The 20009-nt window shown below is 41.6% G+C and overlaps 2 protein-coding genes across 2 annotated transcripts; one reads left to right on the forward strand and one right to left on the reverse strand.

Moving 5' to 3' along the window:
- Window positions 1-706: 706 nt before the first annotated feature.
- Window positions 707-3285, forward strand: dkk3a (dickkopf WNT signaling pathway inhibitor 3a). Its single transcript, XM_085907590.1, has 6 exons — window positions 707-965; window positions 1062-1121; window positions 1723-1815; window positions 1943-2087; window positions 2233-2368; window positions 2824-3285. The coding sequence occupies exons 1-6, from the start codon at window positions 777-779 to the stop codon at window positions 2909-2911; spliced, it is 711 nt and encodes a 236-aa protein (XP_085763716.1). The 5' UTR covers window positions 707-776; the 3' UTR covers window positions 2912-3285.
- Window positions 3286-3636: 351 nt separating this feature from the next.
- Window positions 3637-19341, reverse strand: usp47 (ubiquitin specific peptidase 47). The gene is made up of 28 exons (XM_085907589.1): window positions 19058-19341; window positions 15334-15528; window positions 13883-13999; window positions 13390-13543; window positions 13209-13305; window positions 12809-12954; window positions 12631-12710; window positions 11776-11925; window positions 11586-11681; window positions 11345-11497; window positions 11008-11166; window positions 10240-10371; window positions 10008-10084; window positions 9853-9908; window positions 9112-9224; window positions 8919-9020; window positions 8635-8842; window positions 8327-8442; window positions 8021-8140; window positions 7061-7874; window positions 6096-6271; window positions 5947-6027; window positions 5751-5866; window positions 5564-5682; window positions 5356-5486; window positions 5192-5239; window positions 4972-5102; window positions 3637-4675 (listed from the first exon to the last, which is right to left on the reverse strand). Exons 1-28 carry the CDS (start codon window positions 19100-19102, stop codon window positions 4501-4503), a joined length of 4107 nt encoding a protein of 1368 aa, XP_085763715.1. The 5' UTR covers window positions 19103-19341; the 3' UTR covers window positions 3637-4500.
- Between the last annotated feature and the right edge of the window lie 668 nt (window positions 19342-20009).

Raw genomic sequence — 20009 nt, forward strand, 5'->3', positions numbered from 1 at the left:
TACGTGACATGTCGGTGGCAGCAGCACGCGGAAGCCTCAGTTAACCTTGAACACCAGTAAAAGCGATGTCTCACCATAAAAAAAAAAAAAAAAGTGAGAAAGGATGACAGCAATTATCCTGTGAAATAGCACCATCTAGCGGCATTTACAAGCAACACATGAACCATTGCTGCTCCGTTCTAAATAAAGTCAAAGTGTTTTCTCGTTGGCTTTTACTAACCCCAAGATATGGAATTATGTTCAAAATGTTCAGTTTTGGTTTTATCAGATCATTTTACGGCATATGTTTGGGAAATGTTGTCACGCTTGGATGACTAATTTGCTTGTCCCCCTTTTATTAGGCAAAGTCAGTAAGTGTGCACATTATATCGTTACATAATATATAATATCCATTGCATGAAATATAAAATGTTGGAAAACTTGAAGGTAACTATTCACACTGCACTAATCATGAATTATCATCATTATCAGTATTATTAACGTACTATTGTGGCTAATGGAGTGATGAGAGTTATAAAACCTCTTGACAGTAGTTCCGATAAAAAAAAAAACACCTTATGCTTTCAGCATATATATATATATATATATATATATATATATATATATATATATATATATATATATATATATATATATATATATATATATATATATATATATATATATACACACGATATTGTGCAGAAAGTGCACGGTGCAGGATTTCAATGCAGTATCATGTGACGCAGCATCAAGCCCTCCCCTCCTCCTCCTTATGCAGCAGCCTCATATGAGTGATGAAGATGGTGCTGAGTGCAAACATGCAAGGCATCTTTTTATTATTAACTTTGCTGGCGCCTTGCAATGGCATATTACCCGAGTTGGTGCATCCAGGAGTTCATCTCATCCTGGGCGATTCCATGCAGGAGGAGCCTGCAGTGGTGCAAGGAGAGCAACTGGATGAGCAGCTAAAGCCTGAACATAAAGTATAGAAAACATGACACAGCATTTTTTTTTTTTTGTAGATTGAATAATCTTGTTTATGCATGGTGGCGGGACGTGTTTTCTCTGCTTCCACACAGGAGTCGACCATTGCTCCAACAATTGCGCAGTCAGCTGAGGTGAACAATCACATTGATACTGTGAGTACTTTATATTCATTTAATGAGGGTCAATTCAAGGAGGTTGCATTGCGTTATCTTAGCAGAGATTCAGAAGAAATTACAACCACATTTTGTTACACGATTGATTTTAGTAGCCTTTCAGCTCATTACACTAATTTTGCAATTTTGTTTGGTTTACCGCTTGAAATTTTAGATTAACATCAGTTCTTGTCAATGGCATAAAATATCCATTCATTTTTATCCATCATAGCTTAAAATTCTAATTTCTTAGCACACGTTGTAGGTTGGAAAACTATCCAATGTTTTTTTTTAATGTGAATGTAAAAATTCTACACACCCCTCTTTAACTGCCATAATTTTGTGATTAAAAAATGAGACCAACATAAATAAGTCATTGCAAATTGTGATGCACGCAATGGCGACAAATGTCAGAGAAAGCCTACTAGAACACCTTTACTCGGATTAATTGAATGTAACTGGTTCATTCTGAATGTAACTGGTTCATTCTGATCACATCCACATGGTGTTTTGGCCGGGCTCGTATGTTTGTTTGAACACGCAACCCCCTCTTGTTCGAATATACTTTGAATAAATGTTGATGTGAGAATGCCCGTTTTAGGGCTGTGACACCACGAAAGATTGTGGGAAAGAGAAATACTGTCTGCACGAGAAGCACCATTCAAAATGTCAACCTTGCAAAGGCATCGATGTGGTGAGTCAAGTTGGACAATTTCAATTGTTTGGTAACATTTTTGGACAATAAGTATTTTTTTAGGGGGGGGGGGGGACTTTTCAGTGATGAAAACATTTGACAACATATCGCTCGTGTGTCATTGCAGTCCTGCACCAAGGATGAAGAGTGCTGTGGTGTGCACTTGTGCATTTGGGGGCAGTGCAGTTCAAATTTCACCAAAGGGCAAGCTGGCAGCACGTGTCAGCATCAGGCACAATGCGCTCCGGACCTTTGCTGTGCCTTCCATGCAGGTGAGGGGAAACATTTTCAGATTAATATATATATATATATAATTTTTTTGGCTGCCGCTACTAAAACACACTCAAGGAAATGCACATGAGAGTGGTTCAGCAGTGGGTGCGAGGATCTACTGAATTGCATCCCTGTTGTGTTCAGCCCTCCTCTTCCCAGTCTGCTCTCCTAAACCCATTGACCGCGAGCGCTGCGTTCCTGCTTCCAACCACCTGACGGAGGATGACGCACCCAGAAAACATTGTCCTTGTGCTGGGGACCTCCATTGCCAGCACTTGGGGTGAGAGAATCCATCCATCCAAGGCAATACTGTGTTTAACATGTACAAATTATCGATGAATTTCAGGTTTACACATAAGAGTACTGTACCATATAGATTTATTTTTTTACAAATTATGAATCATGTAATCCATATATTGAGATTGGAGAAAAATAAATAAAAAAAATTAAGTTCTAATTAACATTATCTGCATTATGGAATGTGGAAAGAATCCACACAAACACTGGGAGAATCTGCAAACTCCATACAGGAAAGCCAGGAACTGGATTCTAATCCACAACCTCAAGACTGTAAGGCAAATAGCCCTACAAAACATTCATCTTCATTTCTAAGAATACGTTTTGGTCTCGGATACGGCTGCAACGAAATTTCCATGTAATAGTTTCCAGTGAATTGGAAGTGAAGCTGTGGAATTTGGTCAAAAATTGGGAATTGATCTCTCTCCCCTTTGCCAGACGAGGATCCATGTGCCTTAAAGCGGTCGACTCGAGCGAAGAGGATCTGACAGACAGCCTTTACTCAGCCATAGATTACGTCCTCTGAAATGTTTCATTCACATAGCAATGATTGTTTTTCAAGCAACACAATGCACGACATGTAAAAATACACAAATTGTGTTGTATTTGCTTACCAGTTGTTGATACTCAACAGCACAAATTGCTCAATGACCCGGAGGCTAAAAGTCATCATTCTGCAGTCTTCATCATCCGGTCCATGCACTTTGTAGCCTTGCTTTGAACTATGCACTGAAGCTTAATACACTGGAAGAGCAATAAAATTGTACTGCACGATATGTTTGATAATACGGTCATTTTTTTCACTGAATCCAATCAGTACAACCAGGAAAGAAGAATCCTTTATGCAAATGAGGCAGCCAACTGTATTGTTTGTATATTTGTCAAGATTTGACTGCAAGCTTTTATAAATGGGACAGGCTATCAAATGAGCTTTTGCTAAGCGTTTATAGAAAGATTCCATGGGCTTTTCATCTATTTTTAATTGATCTAAAATGACTTCTTTTGAGAATCTTAAAAGAGATGTTTATAGATGAAGAAATTGTTTCTTCTCAGATTCTTCAAAAGCAAACGAATGTGTGAACAATGAATGTGCAGTGCATGCGATGTTTCAAATTTTGAATCGCAGGAAAACCGGTTGCCGATGATTGGCCGCTCATGAAGTCATTGAATCGTGTACAAACGAGTCTTGATGTGGGGCGGACCTGAGAGAAAGCTGTCTTGATTTTTAAATTAAAAAAAAGAAAAGAAAACTGAGATTATGAAATAAAGCATTTTAATTAAATTCTAAAATCATCTCATACTATTTTCACACAGGATTTTGAATCTCAAAAGAAATAAACACCAACAGAGGGGAAAAAAAAAAAAAATCAGATATTGGCATTTCTACAATGAACAGCTGGTGGCAGGCCAAGACACTCGTGGCCTGGGGAACTTTCTCCACACTTTGATGTCCGTTTATCAAGCAGCAGCGGGTTTGAGTGCCAACTACACCTCACGCTGTCGGCTGAAAAATCCCAATGAGGGAGCTCCCATCCTCTCTCAGTATGTCGCACACAAGGGAGATCAGATAAGAAACAAAATGATCCACAAAATGGAAATCAAGATAAGAAGTGCGCGTGTGTGTGTGATGTTGCAAAGAATGATTATCAGAGGAAAATAATTTACAAAAACGACAGTTATGATTCATTTTCTAGAGCAGAACTGAAAAGCGCCAATGGGATGAAATCTGGCCCAGGTGAAGACGGGCGAGCAGAAAAAAAAGATAAGCAAAGCTGTGAGCACGTAACGATTTCTGAGGAATTGGTAGAGCCAAGATGACTCGGACAAACAGAAGGAGACTCACTGGTCAGACAAGCCTTGATGATCTCCAAAGATTGAGCCCATTTGTTTTCGAAACAGTGTTTGATTCATTTTCTGTCAGGAATAATTGTTCAATTCCCTTTCAACTTTACAGTACAACACAAACTAACAGTGCACAATGGGGTTTCCCAGCTCAGAGTGGAGAAGCAGCGCAGTTTTACCTCACAACGCCGCTTGACGTTCAAGTCTTTTCCGATCCGCTCACCTAGAGCTCTCCCAGAGAGTGTCCAGAAGATCCGAACGAAGCTGCAGGACTCAATCCTGCCCCGAATCCTTGGCAGGACCCCCATCTAGGTAGATCTTGAGGGCCTTCTCTTTCCGCGGGGAATAGCTCACCCGATGGCCGGTCTTGAGAAGGCGGCTGCTTTCCTTCTTCATGAGTTCATTGCGCTCATCTTCTGATAGCTCCATCGGTTCCTCTGTGCTGTCCCTGCAAATGCACATGCACACGGCAATGGCATGCGGTCAGGCTACAATTGAAGGATGTTTTCTGCATCCATAAAATGACATATTCTCACCTCTCCCTTTTTTTTTCCTTTGATTTACTTAATTGATTGCGATGCGTCCGGAAAATGCCTTATTTGTTCATTTTACAGGTAAATTTAATAAAAAATAAAATGTGATCACTTATGTTTTTACTTCTGCCACGGTGAGTAAAGAGTAAACTTATAAACGTAAATACAAATGGTCAGTTTCTTCAAAATTCTGGTGACTCCTTGTTTCTACCTGTAGAAGACCACGGCCCCATCATCACAGATGTACAGGGGCCACATGTTTAACGCAGACACTTTGGGGTTCCAGTCCAAATCCTGATGGATCTCCAGCACAGAAATGTCACAGGGAAACGTTCCTCGACCCTGCACGCAGGACATGCAAGGACCCTCGGTTACAAAAACAAAAAGAAACCTAACGACGTCAACGATTTAGGAGGAAACATCTCACAAACCTTTGCAAACTCCAGGTGATCAAGATGGATACCACTAATTTCACTCAGCTGCAATGGCAAAAAAAAAAGAAGAAAAAGTTGGTCATAGGATGTTCTCTACGATACAATACGTGTGGGAAAAAAATCCATCAAATGAATTTTGCAACAGGACAGACTGTAGTGACCTTCTCCTTGAGTTCCTCAACATTGCTACTCTCCAGAATGACTTCCTGGAAGGAACCCAGCTTCATGGTGGACGGGCTCCACTTTCGCGTCAGGATAGCCAGCTGCGACATGGACTTCATCTTCTCGTGTTCTGAAAAAGTCATCAAAAAGGCCCTTCAGGGAGCAGGACAACAAAAAGCGCATGGTGTTTACTCCTAAAACAATTACCATTGAGGATTTCCAGGAAAACCTCCCAGTTGGAGGAGATGCTAATGTCTTCCTCATAAACATGGTAGTCCAGAAAAACTGTGCCTGGATTCTTCCAAGTCTTTTTCCTGAGACGGACCCTGAACATGATACAATATATTTTTGTTGGATATGCATGTACGTCTCCTGATTGGTGTGAGGGCCTTACCGGTCAATGTTGAGGTCAAGCTTGCACTGCTCTCTCAAAAGAGGGAGCAGCTCCTCTTTCGACTGTCTGACAGTCATGCCCTTTGCGAAGACCGTGTCCACAAGGAACTTGCAGGGCTACACAAAACACGCAATTAGAAACTATAATTAGCACGACTTGCTTGCAACTTCTGTCTTGTTTTTCTTCTCAATCTCACCTCTTGTTCATTTACTAGCAGTTGATACACTTTTACTCGGTATTCACCCTTTTTAAGGGCCCTCCCAAGTCGAATGGTTATCTGCGGGAAGTTCAACGTGTTACTCCGATCCGACCGAGCGCAATCAATTTCGAAAAAGGGATCCTGACCTTGTTGTCGTCAGAGAACGACGACAGTGTTTCATTGAGCCGTACGCTCTCAAACTCCTGGTTGTTGGCGTAAACCCGAAACACTTTAAACTGGGACGAGGGGACCCCGACATAGGGCTCCAGATTGTGTTTGAAAGCTGCCAACGTTATCCTTTTGTCCACGTGAACCACCAAACCTGGGAAACAGCACAGGAAACAACTCAATGCTGGCAATTCTCTTCTCTCCAAAACACATGATTGCACGGAGGGTAAAGAACAATTCTTCCACACTTTTCAAACTGCCAGTTGGGGACAGAATTTTGGTGACAGGAGGCTATTTTGCAGGACTGCTAAAATGTCAACTCGTGAAGCCTGGCAAATGGAATGATTTGTTTCCAAAAACTGTAAAGCCCAAGCTGTCAAATACCGAAGGGCGTTTGAATGATAGCTGAAACAAAACGAGGGGGAAAAAATGGGAAGTGCACGGTGACTTCTGGGGCACCCACCCATCAGCATTATATGTAGTGTTTGAAGAGCTTTTCATGTAAGAGGACACTGAACTTTGACATCAATAGGTCATGAGTTCCTTTCTTTGGAGGTTGTTATCTGGATTTATAACCGCATGGGGTATAAAGATAGCAAAGCAATTTAGCACTGGCGACAAAACCAAAAGGATCATAGCGAACTGCTACTTTGCCTCCGGTCATGACGTCAGGTAAGACCGACCTTTTTTTCCACATTTACAAAAACAAACTAGGGATCTTATCAAGGGTGACCTATTACGGCCATCTTGTTGCCTAGAAACTATCTTGAAGTACAGTAAGAAGCTTCATTTCGACTATAATAGTACTTTGTTACTAATTGTGGCATCCGTAAGCAATGCGAAAGCTTTTTTGTGGGGGGGGGTGATTAAAAGAAAAGAATAAAAAAAAAAAAAGATGACTACATAAGTTGTTTGAACGTCATCATGAATATAAAGTGCATACATTTTTGTGTATTGCAGGCGGAATCATCCTGGGAACAAGGTTCTGTCCTGAAGTACAAGTACTTGGCTTTCGATTTAGTCTTCCCGTTGTCGTCATACTCGCTGTCCGTGCCAGAGTCTTCCTCCGCAGTGTCCCAGGTCTCCTTCTTGCCCTCGCGAGCTTTGGAGCGACGGCTACTAGTGATGCTGTGCGAGTCCAAGCCATTGGCCAGCTGGATGGGAGCGCTGTCTGCATTGCACAACGTGTCACTACTGTGACTGGAGCTCAGGATGTCGCTGTCTACTGAGCTGGTGCTGCGGTCGTTGTTAACCTCAGAGTCTGAGCGCTCCTCGGAGGCAAAGTGGTTTTCTGGGTCGGACGAGGCGCTTCCCCTGCACCCGCTAGTGCCCCCGATCCGGTTTTCTAGATCTCTGTTGTCTGCGGCCACGCAGGGTGAGTTTGAGTCCGCTTCTTGGCTGGGGGATTCGATAAGTTCAAAGTCGCTGGTGTCAGAGCTTTTCTGACTGTCGCTGGTGCTGGATCCCTGCTGCTGCTGCTGCTGCTGCTGCTGCAGGGAGAGGTTCTTTAACTTTTCTGTGCTCTCTTCGAGGATAGCCTCCACTGATTTCTTGTTGCCTTTTGACCCTTCAAAGGCCACATCTGAGTCACTGCCAATCTTTTGGCAAATAGTTCTGCTGGCCAAAGTGCCGGGGGACTGTTCAGGTAGCAAGACCAGTAATCGAATAGTATTCCCGTGGCGATCTAACAGCTTCCACAGCAATGAGTCAGTGAAGGCGACCTGATGGTCAGTTGACTCGGAACTCTCCACAAAAATCTAACAGAACATAAAATGCAAAAGACAAGAGTGAGAGGGTTGCAATGGGTGTTTTCTTGTGTTCACGGTACTTTGTCAGCCAACCCCTAAAACACTACATGATAAAATGTGATCTTGTAAGCCAGAATTCAAATAAATCCACAGACCTTGTTACTCCGGAAAAACCCTTCCGCTTTCAGTGTCTTGTTTGGAACATACAGGAGCCGAAGGTCATTGTAGCAACGCTCCAGAACCACGCGCATTGATTCTGACGATAGCCCTGTAGCCTGAAGGACACATAAGATGTCGATAACTAGCAGGAACCGGTTTAAGGCAACAAATTGGAGGACGCATGATTAGACTAGGTCTACAAAAAATGAAAACGCATTATTGTGGATCAATCAGCAGATTTTTTTTAATCAAATTATTCATTCATTCACACAATTAATAAGCCATAGAGATGAAAAGTAAACCTGTGCAATAAGTTGCTTGAATTCAGTGATGGTCTGGTTCAGGTAAGCCCGAACGCTGATGGGAGGGGCGATGGTTTCGGTTTTCAGATGCACAACATGAACCTTCACCATCACTTCTGTGGGAAAACGACAATACATCCACACATATAATCAAGTGACAAGAACAATACAATTCTCAATGCATCCTTTGCTATGGTCATGGGCATGATGATTTGAATATTCTACCATTCAAAGTTGGAATTCAAAACCTTTTTTTTTTTTTTTTACAGTAGTGTATGCAAGTGTCTCAGTCAGAGCGGGCTCCCCACCTCCTGGTTTGTAAGGCAGGAACACTTGCTCTGGCCGCCGGGTCTCCAGCAGCAAGTCGAACATGTAAGATGATTTGACACCTCCGAGCAGAAGGCCCATGGGTGTGTCCTCCTCGCCCTCGTAGGAGCGCTCCAGGTACTCGTGGAATTCATCGTACTTCACCAGGCGACAGCAGTCCAACGGGACCGCTTCCTCCAGCTCCATCAGCTTCAAACACAGTAAATGATCAACGTGGGATCCATCACACCTTTTTTTTCTGTTCAAGGACGTTAAACAAACAAACCTTGTAGGACATTTCTGTGGCTTCTCGAAGAGTTTTGTCCTTGTGCACCTCCAGCTTGCTCTCTACCATCATTTTTGAAGGGTGCATACAGAAAAGCTTGATCTAAAGTAAGGAATAGAAGTTAAAAAAAAAATAAAATAAAGAGACAATACATCAGAGGATTCATACACAGACATTGAATCAAGTCAGTTACCTTGCAAGTGTTTCGCTCAATCTCTCTCTGTTTCTTCTCCTGCTCTTCGGACTCTTTCTCTTTCTGAACCAAACTCTTCAAGTGTTCTGGGAAGTCATCCATAGCTAAATACTCTTCAGACAGGAGACATGTAAAGTTTGGATTCAAGGGGCAATGAAGACAGCAGGCATTGTCACGACACAAGACTTTATGCATTTCAGACACCAGCTTCAAGTTAGACGCTGAAAGCGTCAAGAATTCTAAGTCTTGAGGATTAGAAACAAACAGCAGCGGAAACTATGCTTCTAAGTATGCCATACAAGTCTAACAAACATGCACTGACGATAAAGCATTCTTCATTCTTGTGCCACCTAACTCGGTGTTCTTGTCAAAGTGCGTGTCAAACTACATTAGGTAGTTACTGCTCTCTTTTCATAAGGACTTTATAACAAGTGCTTTGCTCTTTGGACTTCTCTTTCATTTTCACTTTGACAGCCTGAATATGTGATTTTCCTTGAGTGGTAAAACGAGTTTGCGCATCTCCTTTTATCTGACACATTGCCCTCTCAGGTTCACAGTGAGTTGACTTTGCGTAACAAGTTGATGTTGTCAGATGTGCTACCCTTTTTGCACGTAACCGTGTGAATCCGTATGTTCTACACCTTCTTGACAAGTTAGTGTTTGGTATGGAAATGATCAACACTGGCTGAGTACGACATTTCACTGGTAACATGGATCACTGTAAGTGAAGAAAATCCTTACTTGCATTCCTTGAGGGATCTTTCAATCTATAAATCAGCATATAAGCATTCGTAGAGCTGTTGGAGGAAATAAGAACACTCATATTAACAAGGAAATGCTACTCATTTTCACAAAAGTAAAAACACAGCAAAGTAGAGCTCATATACAAAAGCAACCTTGCAAAGGCACTGGAATAATATCCTCTGCTCCCCGACGACCCCCCATAAGTCTTTCTGATGTCCTCTTGGGTGATCTATCCCAAAAAAGAAAACATATCAAGCAGGCGTGAAGATATATGACAGTGGTGATAATCAGTCGCTGAGATAAAAATCACGGGGGAAAATATGACACGATGAAGCTCTCATCTTAATCATGATGACAAGGAAACTCCCAATGGTTCATACTGACCTTGCTAACATGCTGGTCATTGAAACTGTACCACTGGCCGTCAGTGAAGGATTTGATGCAGGCGTAGTAGTGCCCGCCTGCGGCGCTTCCCGAGTGGACCATGACGGAGAACAGCTCAAAGCTCGGCAAACTCTGACAAAAAGGGTTGGAAATGTTTTTGCTCAGAGTGAATAATAATAGCAATACTGACTGAATAAAAACTAAAAGGTGCTTGCTACAAAATGATCATTAAGCACAGAGCACAATTCGTCGAAGGCAAGTGAGTATCCCTCGCCAATAAAAACATCTAAAGTAATACTGTAAATACTACAAATGGGTTGACATCAGTCCACTCAACTTGACTATTTTATTTGGCAGATAGCAAACACTTCCAATAAGAGCGAACGTGTGCTTTCTTCAGGCTGTTTCCCAACACTCCCAGTTAAAGTTTACAGTAAAACTAACATATAACCAAAAAAAAAAAAACACAATTTGTATTTTGACGCAAACGTGCGGATTTGTCTTGCAAAAGTCTTCATACTAACACAATGCGAACCACTGACGGGCTAACAAATAGTAGTATAAACCATTAAATAAATGGTGCAGTGAGATATGCAGAAAGATGGGACAATAATACTCAGAATAATGCTTTTTCCACGCTGCAAAAAATAACCGTTGAATAATACTTGTTACATTTAAGTGAAAAAAATAAAAAGTGATCAATATTTGATCAGTAACAGAAAACACATTTTCATCCAAATGGACTCTTCATATTTGTTAACCAATTACCTTTTGCTTTAAGACCCTCTCTGCGCTGGCAGTGCTGTCCAGGCAAATGCCCTCGTCTACACAATCTTCAGTGGAGAAATCATTGCTCATCTGGTCACTGTGGCAACTGCCTTCATTCTCTGCTCCACTATCAGTGCAGCTTTCTGTCTGAGGGGACTTCTACAGACGCCATTTGAACAGATCACAAAAAAAAAAAAAGAATTTGAATGGAAAATAGCTCAAGTGCTCAACTCAAATATTCATGATTGACTCGAGGAAAAATCAGTGATTGCTACAACAAGCCAGCTCGCGGCCAGTGACTCATCAACATACGTGTTCCCACAATAATTGCTCTCACCTCATCCTCCACATCGATGAATGGACTCATGTCAAGCTCCTCGGGGAAAGTCATACTGTCATTGAGTTTGATGCGATGCATAGTGGTATAGTCAAAATCAAATCGCTTCAGCTGCAGCGTCAGCAGGTAAGGAAAATGCAGAAACCTCAAACCCTGTAACGGAATAAGTGATTTGAGGAATAAGGGAATCCTCAGAAGGGCTCTTCTGTATTTTGCATATAGATTGTGCAAACTCATTCACCTTCCGGGCATCACATTTCTTTTTGCAACGTTCGCAAAAGTACTGGTTGGGCCCATCTAGAGTTTCGGGCTGGATAAATGCCTGCAATGCCTCCTCCTGGAGGACCAAAATGAAATTCAATTTTATTCCAACTAGCATTCCCGTGACACCATCGTGTGAAAAGGAGGGAGGGGCTTCGAGCAAAACATACCACACTGCCATAGGCTTGACTCGCCCCGAATGGTCTTATTACAAGAGGGATATCAAGGTAGGTGTCAATCCTCCAGCTCTCATAGCCACACTCCAAACAGCGGACGTAATCCTTGAGCTTCCCCTGATACAACTGGTTGATCAGGTCCGCCTGACGAGAGGAACGCAAGCAGGCTTCATTCACTGATATGATTCATAGAAAAAATGTCCAACTTCCAAAGAAATTGAAGAGATAGTCATTGTGCAAAGTCATTGACATTTCGCAAGTTCTTAACAGCATTTGTTTGGTCCATGACAGGAGCAGTCACAGCTTTTTGACATTTCCATAAAGCTGGTAGATGTCAGCATGCCATTTTTTTCTCTCGCTGGGCTGTCGATTTTGGAAAGATTCTTCAAACATTGTAAAAGCGGAAATTTTCACACTTAAGATAATGTGGTTTGCCTGTTTGGGGGGGGGGTACAATAGCTGCTACATAATGTAATAGGAAAATAAAACAGCTACACTTGCAGAGGTCTGAATTTTTCCAGTCATCTTTTTGTAGATATTTACAGACATGGCTTCACAGGGGTAAGCTAGGACATACTTTATATTTCATCCCAACGGGATGGAAAAATGATCTTTCAAAAAAGTCTCCCAGAGGATAATTAATGAGTAAGTCGCATTGTTTTCAATAAATGGCAAACACAAGCTTATTTGTCTCATGTGCAGCCTTGTGGTCTGCACAGCCAGAGGCCTAAGTCTTCGCAATCCTGCCCAGTCTATAATCTTAGTGTCGAAGCCTCCCTTTTCTCACGAAAAAAGCCTTTTGTTGTCTTTGTGATGTGGGTCTGATTTTCTGTTTGTGCTTTCTCCCACCTGTTCTGTCTGCTTCCACTTTTGCTCCAGGGCATCAAACATGACCCTGCAAAGTTCCTGCACATCATGTTGTTGCCAAGCTGGGATAAAAATAAAAACAAAAGGGTAAATCCCACAGCATGTGATGTTTCCTCCTCACACATAATCATTCCTACTGTGAAAGAGCATGAACATTTACCTTCACTACTGTCCCATCCAAAGCTTCGCGTCACATCGGTAGTCTCAATGGCGCGTTTCTTACTTGTCTGGAGAAGAACAAAGAGTCTTTGCAGCTGGTAGGGAATGCTCGTGACTGGGTCCTCTTCAGATTCCTCAAACTCCCAGCTGAAGTGTCCAACAATAGCAAATGTTTTAAAAGTTTACAGAAAACTCTATGGCTTTTGACTACAGTATTGCTCCGCATTCATCTTAATTCAGCATTCACCGCCTTCTCAAGGCACATGCAACACACGTACGTTATTAGTTGTGTTGAAATGAGTTTACAATGTGTTTTGTGCGAATAAAGTATTTTCATTTTTTATCAACCTGGACCCGTATCACCTGCGATAAACAGGGGTTGACTTCAAATCTTTACTTACTTGTACAATGCATTTCTGAACTCCGGGGTCATGAACAGTGTTTGTAAGAGACTGTTTAAATAGCAGGTCATTGCTTGGTTGACCAAACCCACGTAACCTAAAATAGGAGAAAGAGCAAACTAAGAAGAACGCTGTACTTGCAGAAAAACATGCCACATTTTTACAGGTGACAAGGCCTCACCCGTATCAGATTTGCTGAGGATGGAGGTGTAAGAGTAAGAGGGGGTACTGCAATCACCACTGCAGCCAATGGTGCCGTCTCGGGGCAGGGGCCCAATGAATCGTTCCTGGGTGCTATCATCCAGTCCACTGCTATCCGCTGCGGCAGACTCATCCTAAACGCATGGACAAAGAGAAACAAATTCAGTTTTTGCGGTAAGTAAAAACAATATAGTGCGAGTCATCCCATCAACAGTTAAAACTTCTGAACCTGGTCCAAAGATACAAGCATTGATCACAACATCAACCCCGCAGGTTTGGACAGTAAACACGAATCATGATGGTTGCGATTACCTCATTCACCTCTCGTCTGACCCGATGTACCCATCATGTTAGAATAGAGTCATTCGAGACTAAGGAGACCTTATGACAAATTTCCATTGCGCCTAACTCCAACCTTTACACTCACTAGCAAACTCCATTTTGATTGATTACATTGTCTGTGCACCACTCACCGAAGTAACATGTGGTTGTTCTCCATCTTTGTCTGTTAGCTGGAGGAAATTCCTCTTCCCACCAGGTTCAAACCCAGAATCCAGAAGCGACACCTCTCCACTGTGCTCGAGGGGTGTCTAGAGGTACAAAAGGGAAGGTAGTAGATTCAAATATCAGTCTTTTACAGTAACTTGTGTATTTCTCTCCTGCAGGGGTTTTGGTTTAGATCGTATTCATATGTACTGTAAATCGCAGTTCATCGCAACAGCAAGCAGCCCATGTTTGTCATTTGTGCTAGTGTGAGGCAAATATGCTTGTTCATACTATTGATGAGCCTCATGTGAATGATTTGTTTGTGCTGATTAATAATTTAACGACAGTACACAGTACAGTGATTTATGCAACTCAGATTCGTGTGTGCACATTCTATGTGGAGAGTTCTTTATGGTCCCATTTGTTTCAGGTGAGCGCAGTCTACTAGGGCTCGATCCAAGGGAAAAAAAAACAAAAAAAAAAAAAAGAATCAGCAAAATCAATTGCAAAAATTGGTCGGACAAATTAAATTTGCCATTGTACATGTTTACCGCAAATGCACTCGCTCATTGGTTAAGGGGAAAAACAATGATTAAGGTTTGGAGGTGACTTATACGATACTATAATAAAGTTTTATGTAACTTCTGCAAAGCGGAGCAGGCAAAGTGGGCGCTGGGGTGTGTAGCTTCGATTACTCTATTAAAACAATATTTGTTAGTTACAGTTCCATTGCATAAGCAAGTGTGCCTTTTTGTGTTGCGTGACAACATTATTCCATGAATGCACAAATGAAATCATTTCAAGATGCTTGTAATCCTGAAACGCAAGTCAATAGTCAGGATCACTGTAAACCCGGTCAAACATTATTTCCCACTGAAATTATTTTTAGCATTCATGGGAACGAATGAAGTAAAATAGCTTCAAGCTAACGTGCACATTTTCTTCCTGATGGCCATGCAGAGTCTGAGCAAGCAGAGAGAGCGAGCGCTACAGGGGAATCATAGCGTATCTTAATCCACTGACCTACTCAGTGAGATAACGAGAGGTTACAGCACCTAAGGCTTTGGCCTAGGTCAGCAGCGGGATTAGTTTAGCTTGGGCTCCTTTAAGAAAAGGGCCAGTCAGTATGTACACAAAGGAGCACATACTACCCTCTTTCAAAATTCTTCACCATAAGCAAATCCGAGCAATCAAATTGGGTAAAACTCCTGCACTAAGTTTGATTTGTACAACTGAACACTGCAATGTTCAAATGCACTATGGACTCAAACTTTTAGGCCATGTGTGATTTTCCAAACACTTGCCTTACCAGAGTCCAGATACACCACAACCTCAAGGGAAGAGATTTCACGAGACTATGTCAATGGTAAAGAAAATTCTTGTACGACAACTGAAGTGATTATAATTGTGTGATGTGTCACGAGAAGAATTCCCCAACCATGTCTTGTGGGTTTCCCCAGACGAGTTCAAAGGAGCCGTTGACATATCCTGCTTTGTGGGCAACATCTTCGTAGAGTTTGGAGCAGGCGGTGGAGCCTGGGAGATTGAAGGTCAACCGCTCGTTGACTGTTTTGACACAGGTGACGTCCTGGATTATGCACAGAACTCTGGGTTCGTCTGCGGCTTTTTGGATCTGCAATACAAGACAACAAGAAGGCGGTCAGCATGACTGGACGGTCCCTATTTTCCACCCGGTGTTGAATGTGCTAAAAGCTGGTGAAAGTTTGAACTTTATCGATTGTGCAATGCTTGTTCAACATGAGTCAGAACACACCTCACGTCATGCCGTGTTACGGGTCAAACCTACTTAATACAAGTTGAGTGACATTTCTGGAAAAATGGGCGGCAGATTTTCCACCCTGATTCAAATGATTCCTTGGCACGGAAAGGACAGCTTTGAAGAGGGTTTTTGTTTTTTACACATTTGCATGTTATTTGAGATTGCTGATGTTTCCCAAAAGTCTCAAATATTTGACTTTGCACAGATTTCATCACCAGGAATGGCTTGGCAGACATCGGCTCCAAAATCCTGAACAAGGTGGTAGAGAGAAGGTCTACGGGAAGTGATGTCATCATGATGCACAGGGCACAATATTTGACAGCACAATGTTCTCTCACACTCGAGTAGGACGAAGATGGCACACTTTGGGGGAATGTAGAGGCTGCTACGCAACTGCTTGCGCAGGAAATCTTGTAAATCACAACGGACAGGTGACATGCAAAAGCTCGCCTCTGCTTGGTTACAGGCTTAATAGCAATTTGTTTTCTTCTTCATAACAATTCAATGAATCTGCTTAAACGGAACAATCTCAAATGATATGATAATCAAGTCAAAATGTAAATACAAAAAAATGTCTAGCGTATTATCCTAAACTCGGCTTGACAGTAGTACAACTCTTAGTATCCAGGCAGGCGGCCATTATTGGTGGTCACTTTCAAGCTTTAACTGCTTCCACTCCAGTGAGAATGACTCAATCAGTGCTCTAGAACCAAACTTGTTTAGTGGTGTGCCTCAAAAGCTTTATCCATATTTAATTACATTTTAAAAGTAGGATTGTATAGAAACTAGTGGTAGCATGCTTCAACAAGAGAATTGGTCATTCAATGTACATCTTGAATGTTTCGCAAATCTGCAAAACCTCATGGACTGTTGCAATATCCTCATGCAACTAGCTACCAACATGCTGCCAATGAGCGTTCACTTGCACTGCACACGCAAAACGCAAGGCAATGCTACCTGAGAAATCCTCTTCATCTCATCAAAAAGACTCTGTCTGCACCTCCAAGATGTATCCTAATAATATGGAACAACATGAATGACTTGTGAGTCCAGACTTACTACTACAAACATACTCGACTTGGCGCTTGGGAAAAGAGTGACTTCTTCAAGGAATGGGAGTGACATTCATCTTCATCGTGGTTTTGTAACCAAGGCAAAATGCGAGCAACGTGTTCTATAAAGGAGCCACAGCTGACATCACACAAGTGTATTATGAGATTAAAGGTTATTTTTAACATGGATATAATCACCGGGTGCCAACATGACACACACGTAGCACAAGCAACAACTTTTTTTATTTTATTTATGGCTATACTTCAAAGAGCAGCAAAGATAATATTAGTAGACAGAGATAGCAATACACACCATTTATGAGATGCAGCAAAATACTAAAAAAAAACAGAAAAGCAATGAAACTCAACAAGTAAAGTAAATGATACTTTGACGCAGCCATATTCTAGCTGATATGTTATCAAACAAAGGCACTGAAAAAATTCCACTAACACCTTTGTGTGTGCAAAAGTAAACATTTAAATGTGAAAGTGAAAAGCGTGTGCAGCAAGTTACATGGAACATATGTTGCGAAATCTGAAGTCGGCTGGTCACGTTCCAATTGTCATAACATCATGCTACAGATATGTAAATTGCATAAGACTTATGAGCAAGACAGTAAAAAAAAAAAAAAAAAAAAAAGATGTTTGTTTCCCCAAAGTTGATCATTTTTCCTCTTATAGGCCTTCAGATGTTTTAAAAAGCCAAATTTAAATACACAAGATGTTTTTTTTGATTATGTAAGTTGTATATGTTTAATTTGTCTGGTAGTCACAATACTCAGCTTCGAGCATCTTTTTGAAGAGTGGTTCACTATCTGGCAACCCGTGGCTTGTTCTGAAGTGACTTGAGTTATCTATCACTTGTATCTCAAATTGTAGCTCGCAAGTCAAAGCAAAAAGATTGGATAAGCAACAGCCCCGACCTCTAAACCTTATACTTGTGTGCCAAGGTATCACTCTACTACATTATTACGAAGATGAACGGTAATATTATGAAGGACATGTCCTAGCTAACTTGTGTTTTATCCGCAGCGCTATCTGGGGTGCCCTAATCTGGATCGTTATCAGGCTTAATTACTGTTAATGTGATCCATTTCTTTTGGTTCATCAGACTTGAGCCTCCTGTGCTTTCACAGGACAATCCAACATTGGACTACGTTTCACCAATCGAAACGAAGCCAGAAAGTCAGATGCTCACACACAATCTCAGTCGTGCTCCACAGAAACAATGTGAGTAGTACGAGTAATTTACGTGATGCACGTCATGATTTATAAAGATTTGCAGTAATCCCTCGTTTAACGCAGGGAATATGTGGCAGACCATCCGGCTTGATGCACTGAACCCACAAAAAGTGAACCGTAAAATCACAAGGAACTGATTATTACTCAGAAGATGTGAATTCCTACTTTTTGTCTGTCAATCAGGCTCTGATTTGACAAATTAAATCAGAAGTTAACAGTGAGACGTTTTATTTTGACACACCCACCTCTGATTGAAACTTTGGGGACTACTGATACTGCTTCCTAAATATAGTTGTCTTTTTTTGAAAATTGTAGATATTAATAGAGGACTACTTTTTACTTTCACTTGAGTCAAAGTATGTTAAAGCAACAGGACTTTTGACAACATGATTTGCTTCACCAGCCCACCCACCTCTGCTGATCGTCATCGATTGAGCCTGCAGGATTACTTTGGGAAACACTTTGATCATGCAAAATGCATAAAGATCACGTTTGTGAGCGCGTATTCTCAAGAGTGACAGTGTCAATTTGTTGTGCATCTGACACACCTTGTAGAACAGAAAGCTAAAACTCCATATCACAACAAGTCCCAATATGACAATAAAATATTCTGCACCGTATCATACTTACCGAAACACATTTCTTACAATTGGAAGCAAAGTAGAGAGGTTGCCAATGTTTGGACTTATCAGTTGACTAGCTTGACAGCGAGCTGCTGCTACTTGTAAGTTGACGAAATATTATTTGGCCATATCGTGTCAACAGAAAATGTCGTGGCTGTCACGCATTCCGATTCACAAGTTAGTCATTTAAATGACTCTAAAGATCCAGTTTATTTACGAGAGATGACTTGTCTCCAATATGGTGTCGTCAACCCCAATGTTTTAGTTAGCCATGTCACGATAGGCCGTCCAAGTCATGTTTGGAGGCTAACAGCTAGCAGCTAAGTTAGCCTCTAAACAACAACAAGCTGCTTTTAACACCTAAAGCGTTGACATCAAGCGCATGTATTCTGGCATTCTGAGTGTAAAGTAAAGATGACAGGTTAATTGTGTAATCCGAGTTGGGTTTGGATCGGATCAGCTCACCTCTTTGGAAACGAACTGGTTCTCCTCGCTGGACACCATTTCCATTTGTGCGACACTTTTAGTCAAGCCAAACCCGGACAAGGATGTCAGCAAAATAACTTTGCACGCGTCAGTGGCAGCATGATTCGTGTCCTGTTTTGACTTTTCCCCCAAGCTTGCAGAGCCGAGTCACACTTGTCCAAACTTGTAGGCTTATCAAAGTGTTAAGAAGCGCTTTTGTCACTCCCCAAAGCGGCAGCAGCGCTATTGAGAAAAATGGCCGGTGTGCTCCTGCGCGAGAGTTCGTTCAGAGATCTCTGACGTCACGCGAGTGTGCGTGACGTACACACGCTTGTGTTGCTTGTGCTTCGTACCACTCCAGTTGACATTTTTAATCACGTTTATTTGAAACGTTTTGTTTGCTTAAAGATATATAAAATGCAATTACAAATTTGAATGACATGTCAAGTGTAATTCTTCGAATTCACCACTGGATAGCGCAACTGCACCCTCACAGGCGTCTCATTCGACTGAATGCGGTGCTGCAAAAATGAGGTCCCTGAGCCAAATGTGGCTCTTTCATCCATTTGATGTTGCTCTTTGTGACTATAACTCCAAATTTTTATGGAGCAATATAAAAAAAAAGCACAAACAAAGGCCGATAAAAAAAATAAATTGACAACTGACATGCATACTCCACATGCAATAAAACGAGGCAGGTGGATAATTTGACATTGGCTTTAATTTCATAAATATATGGAGGACTGAAAACATCCAATTTGCATTAGAAAAATCTCACGGCACACCAACAAAGAAAAAAGTCACAGTATCATCCTAGAAATGAGCATGATCTTATCTCGATTTGATCATAAATGTATTTATACCCTGTGTGAAATGCAGGCCTGATAAGTTGAACTCAAAGCTGAAGGACTCCGAGGAATACGTGACTCATTCAGTTTTTTATTCATTTGCT

Source organism: Syngnathus leptorhynchus, chromosome 3, assembly GCF_054491065.1.
Source record: "Syngnathus leptorhynchus isolate UIUO chromosome 3, UIUO_Slep, whole genome shotgun sequence".
Lineage (NCBI taxonomy): Eukaryota > Metazoa > Chordata > Actinopteri > Syngnathiformes > Syngnathidae > Syngnathus > Syngnathus leptorhynchus.

Bases quoted from the DNA above. Each gene is read 5' to 3' on its own strand.
- usp47 (XM_085907589.1), bottom strand. From the start codon at position 19,102: ATGGAAATGGTGTCCAGCGAGGAGAACCAGTTCGTTTCCAAAGAG. The intron at 6,272-7,060 runs GTATGCACTTTA...GCTGTTTCCCAG, and splicing joins CGCCTGCAATACACAAAAAT to GTTTGGTGGTTCACGTGGAC. The intron at 5,867-5,946 runs GTGAGATTGAGA...TGTTTTGTGTAG, and splicing joins TGCTAGTAAATGAACAAGAG to CCCTGCAAGTTCCTTGTGGA.
- dkk3a (XM_085907590.1), top strand. From the start codon at position 777: ATGAAGATGGTGCTGAGTGCAAACATGCAAGGCATCTTTTTATTATTA. The intron at 1,816-1,942 runs GTGAGTCAAGTT...GTGTCATTGCAG, and splicing joins CTTGCAAAGGCATCGATGTG to TCCTGCACCAAGGATGAAGA. The intron at 2,369-2,823 runs GTGAGAGAATCC...CCCCTTTGCCAG, and splicing joins CTCCATTGCCAGCACTTGGG to ACGAGGATCCATGTGCCTTA.